The sequence below is a fragment of the Egretta garzetta genome, unplaced genomic scaffold (assembly GCF_000687185.1).
Source record: "Egretta garzetta isolate BGI_Z169 unplaced genomic scaffold, ASM68718v1 scaffold396, whole genome shotgun sequence".
Lineage (NCBI taxonomy): Eukaryota > Metazoa > Chordata > Aves > Pelecaniformes > Ardeidae > Egretta > Egretta garzetta.
This window is the reverse complement of record NW_009259861.1, coordinates 77,289-81,474: the sequence shown is the minus strand read 5'-3', so window position 1 is coordinate 81,474 and position 4,186 is coordinate 77,289. Positions and strand designations below refer to the sequence as shown.

General features: G+C 64.7%; 1 protein-coding gene across 1 annotated transcript in view; it reads right to left on the bottom strand.

The window, feature by feature from the left end:
* Positions 1-4,186, bottom strand: part of ARHGAP45 (Rho GTPase activating protein 45) — a 17,724-nt gene that overhangs the window by 9,432 nt on the left and 4,106 nt on the right. Inside the window, exons 3-9 of the mRNA XM_035895604.1 lie at positions 3,879-4,022; positions 2,788-2,872; positions 2,310-2,382; positions 1,728-1,806; positions 1,221-1,358; positions 919-983; positions 295-405 (exon numbers count right to left, since the gene is read on the bottom strand). Of these exons, the coding sequence (XP_035751497.1) occupies positions 295-405; positions 919-983; positions 1,221-1,358; positions 1,728-1,806; positions 2,310-2,382; positions 2,788-2,872; positions 3,879-4,022 (695 nt within the window). The remainder of the gene's footprint in view (positions 1-294; positions 406-918; positions 984-1,220; positions 1,359-1,727; positions 1,807-2,309; positions 2,383-2,787; positions 2,873-3,878; positions 4,023-4,186) is intronic.

The window sequence follows — 4,186 nt, the reverse complement described above, 5'->3', positions numbered from 1 at the left end:
TGAGCGGGTGGGCTCATTGAGCGGGTAATGCCGAGCCCAAGCGGTGGCTGAGCCAAGCAGCAACTGGGTTCCAGTTCCTGGAGGAGCTGCCTGTGGCAGAAGGACTCGGGAGACCAGCAGCCTCCCTTGCTGCCCAGCTGCCGGGGAAGACCCTTCCGAGGTGGCCTTTCCCGGGAAGGTGGCATCCACAGCTTCCCAGGGACACAGAGACCATGTCCACCCTGCAGCACGTCCCCGTGTGCCCGAGCGTCCCTGTGTGCACACGGGTGAGGCTGCGCCGCCTGGTCCTCTCACCTGGAGGAAGGTTTGGTGCTGCAGGGTGTTGGCAGCCTGCAGAACCGACGTCCCGTGCTCCATATCCTGCTCCAGGGCCAGCAGGTAGATGGACAGGAAAGGCATGTTGGTCTGCGAAACGAGAAAACGCGTGACCCTGAGCCCCAGCACGGCAGCGGGACGCAAAGGCGACGCATCCTCCAGGGCTGCATTTGAGGAAGAGGAGCGAGAGGCTCAGCGTGGCTGCGTGGTACGGGTGAGAGCCCCGTCCCGCACCAAGATGCGGTCACAGGCTGCCCAGGGACTGCTGGGGGGGAGGTCGGAGCGGCTGGAAGGGCCCCATGGTGTCGCCTGCCTGGTGCCGGGGCTGGGGAGCAGGGGCCGGGGCATGTCTGGCGTGGGAGCCTGCCCAGGCTCTCCTCGTTGGCAGGGCTGGGCAGGAACATCGGCTACCAATGGAGGAGCTTTTGTGGAGTCTCAGCATTGCCCTTTGCTTTGGTTTGGGCGCACGAATTTTGCCAAGCAAAGAGCTTTGGGGAGCTGCGTGCTCGTTCTCTGGGGCAAAAAGCCGGGTGACACAGAACAGGCTCCCGCTACGGCCCGACAGCTTGGGCGCCGGGTGACTTTAGGGACACGTGGACTTGCCTCCTGGCTGATGGTTTGCTTGCAGCTGTTTGCCATCTTCTGAAGCCCCTTGGCAAACTCCATCTCTGGAAGAGAAAGGTTGGAAGTGAAAAGACACGCGAGACCCCAGGACCTCCCTGCCCATTGGGTCCCTTTTGAAAAACAAATCAAGAACTTCAGGGACAAAGTCGACCGCTGCCCTCGCAAAGCCTGAGTCCCTCAGCCCCGTGCACGTGGTCGCAGAGGACCTCTACCTGTCCTGATGCTGCTCCAGGAGCCCAGCCCCGCGCCGCAGAGCGCCCCCCCGCCGCCCCCCGCCTCACCCAGCGTGGTCCTTTTCTCCAGGTAGCCGATGAGGTCCTTCATGTACTTGGAGATGTTTTTGGCGTACTGGAGGGCAGCATCCACCCCCCCCTCGCAGCGCTGCAGCGTGACGTCCACCTCCTCGGCAGGAGGACGGCCTGTAGTGGGACGAGGGGAAGGTGGGGGAGAAAGAGGAGAGAGGCGCTGAGCGTGCTGCTGCCGCTGCGTCCAGATCCGCACCCTCCAAATGCCTTCGAGTTCCCAGGAACGCTGGAGCAGCGGGAAGACCCCAGGACAGCCTGGCTCACCCCTGCAAGCTCCGTGGGCTTCCAGCACAAACCTCCCCGTATCTGTGCCGGCACCGTGCTGTGCTGGGGTCCTGCTTGGCCCCCGGTGCTGCAGCGGCCGAGGAGCCACGGCCGGCTCAGAACCGCGGCGATGATGGGGAAGGTGCTGGTTCCTGACGGCCGCTCTGCTCGGCCGGGTAACCCCCCCCCAGCCCCTGCACCCAGCCTCTGCCTGCTTACCCGTGTCATAGGTTTCCATGCCCGAAGGCATGCCGTCTCCTCCCGGGCCGGGGATCCCCCCGTAGAGGCTCTCCATAGCCTTTGGGAATTTGGAAAGAAAAGGGACTGATCAGAGAGGAGGAAGGGGAGTCGCTGGAGGGGCTGGCAGATGGAGGGGAGGCAGAAACTCGGAGCTGCTGGAGCCTTTCTGCTGCTGCTGGAAGTCTCCTGTGCCCAGCCCGTGGCCCATGGGACCCAACGGGAATGTCGCTGGAGCAAGACCTTGCCCTCTGCATGCACCGGACCAGGGCAGAGCTAAGGAGAGCAAGCAGAAGCCTATTTTCTGCCTCTGTTGACAGAGCTGCTCCGTCCCTTCCTGAGCCACCTTGTCCTTCGGATCGAGCTGCCAAGTGGCTTCTCCCTTCCTCGGGGTGCCAGTGAGGACAGGAGCAAGCAGGCAAAGCCTACGTGCAGCTCCGATGGGCTCAGAGGTGAGCTGGGAATCCCACCAGCCTGGGGCTGGGGGCTCAGCCCCTTCCCAAGCCGGGTCTGATCGCCCCGGCATATCCTGAGACCCGTGCGATGGGAGCGGGCATCGCTCACCTGGTTCTGGTCGCTGGGTGGGATGGAGAGGATGGTGCTGCTGTCCACCTCCCCCATGAGGAACTCGGAGACGCTGTGACAAGAGGAATAGGACCGGGCTCAGCAAAGGGATGGGCAGTGACAAGCAGGGCCATCACTGGTTTCCATGGGCATCAGCTCAGCTCCACGTGATGAGGTCTTGGTAATTCGGGTGGAGGAGCAGAGCTTGGGCCAGCACCGAAGAGGGGACAGGAGAAGGAGCCCATGGGGTTTGGGGTTCCTCCTTGGTGCTGGAGGAACTTGCTGGTGCGAGCGGCAGGAGGAGTGAATCTGCCCTCCTCACAGGGTCTCTCCAGTCCCCAAACCACCACCCCAAACCACTGTGGGGCTGCGCGTGGGCGAGGGGACGGGGCAGGGGTGGAGATGTGTCCCAGCTGGCGGGGGCAGTGGGGGCCATCGGGGACCTTCTCCAGGGGATGGTGGGCCAAAAGTCCCTTACGTGCTGCTGAAGGACACTGCGATGGTCTCCACAGCCTTCTCGAACTCCCGCTTGTCCGACTCATTGTTGGATTCATAATGGAAACCTGGAAAGGAGGAGATGTGGGAGCCCCATCGCTGCAAGCGCCTGTCCCCATCTTGGGCAGGACCCGCCAGCTCCTGCCGGGCTCAGCCCTGCTGTGGGGCTGGGGATAGGTCGGGGTCAGAGCCGGGCTGGAGGGAGCAGTGGGGAGGAGGGGATGGTCCCTAGGGATGCCAGACTTCCCCTAGTGCAGTGCCTCTGCCCCCCATTGCACCCCCATTCCAGCATCCCTTCCTCCAGGAGGGCTCTCGCCCATGGCCGAAAGAGGAACCGCCAGCGTCAGCGGGAACCGGCGCAGACGGCGCTTGGCAGATGCCCAGGCCAAGGGACGCTCTTGGTGCCTTCACCAGCAGCCAGGGCTTTTGGGCAGACCCTGGCACTTTTCGGGTCGACTCCTCTGGGGTGCCGGGACCGATGAGCTGGGCCCCCCACCCCGCTGAGGTGAGGGGGCTGAGATCTGCTCCCACCCCTCTGCCCGGGGCCGTGGGCAGCCTGAACTCGCTCCGTCCCGGCCCTGCGTGGGGCCAGCCCCATGGCAGCCCTCCTGCCACCCGCCACGAGGCTTCCTGTCCCCTCGCGGTTGCTGTTGTGCGTCCAGGAAGCGGCGCGGTGACGCAGAGTGTTGTGCTCTGCCTGCGGTTAGCACAGCCGTCCCCCTCCCCGCTGGCGTAACCGCGGGCAGGAGGTGGTGCCCTGGCCAGGATCTGGGCTCCACAGACCCCGTTGTTATAAACACGAGGTGCTGCCGGGAGCAGGATCCAATTATTGAAGTGTTTTGCCTGCGGCCGTGCTTGGAAACCCCCAGGCAGGGATCTGGGCTCTGTCATTTCTGACACCACATCTTCCTTAAAACTAAAACGCAGCAAGCAGGCGGTCGATGCCTTCGCCCCCTCCGCCTGTCCGGGGGGCAGCTCCGCTCCCTGGGCCCCTCCCCAGGCTCCCCAGGCCCCACAGGTCCCAGCACGGGGCAGGAGGGGAGCGGGACAGAGCTCCCAGCCCCATCATCTCACCCTTGACTTTGGAGATGAGGGTCCCAGCGGCCGTCAGGGTCTCCAGGGTGTTGAGCAGCGGGTACTTGTTGATGACCTGGCGCAGGATGCGCAGGGTTTCGCCCAGGCACTCGTGGGCCAGCGGCCGCTGGAGCTCCTTGGAGTCTGCAGAAGAGGGGGGGCTGAAACGCTGCCCCGCGTCCCTGCCCCACATCCCTGCCCCGTGTCCCAGCCCTGCATCCCTGCCCTGCGTCCCTTCCCTGCATCCCTTCCACGCATCCCTTCCCTGCATCCCTGCCCTCCGGAGCCTCCCACCCACCCCCGGCCCG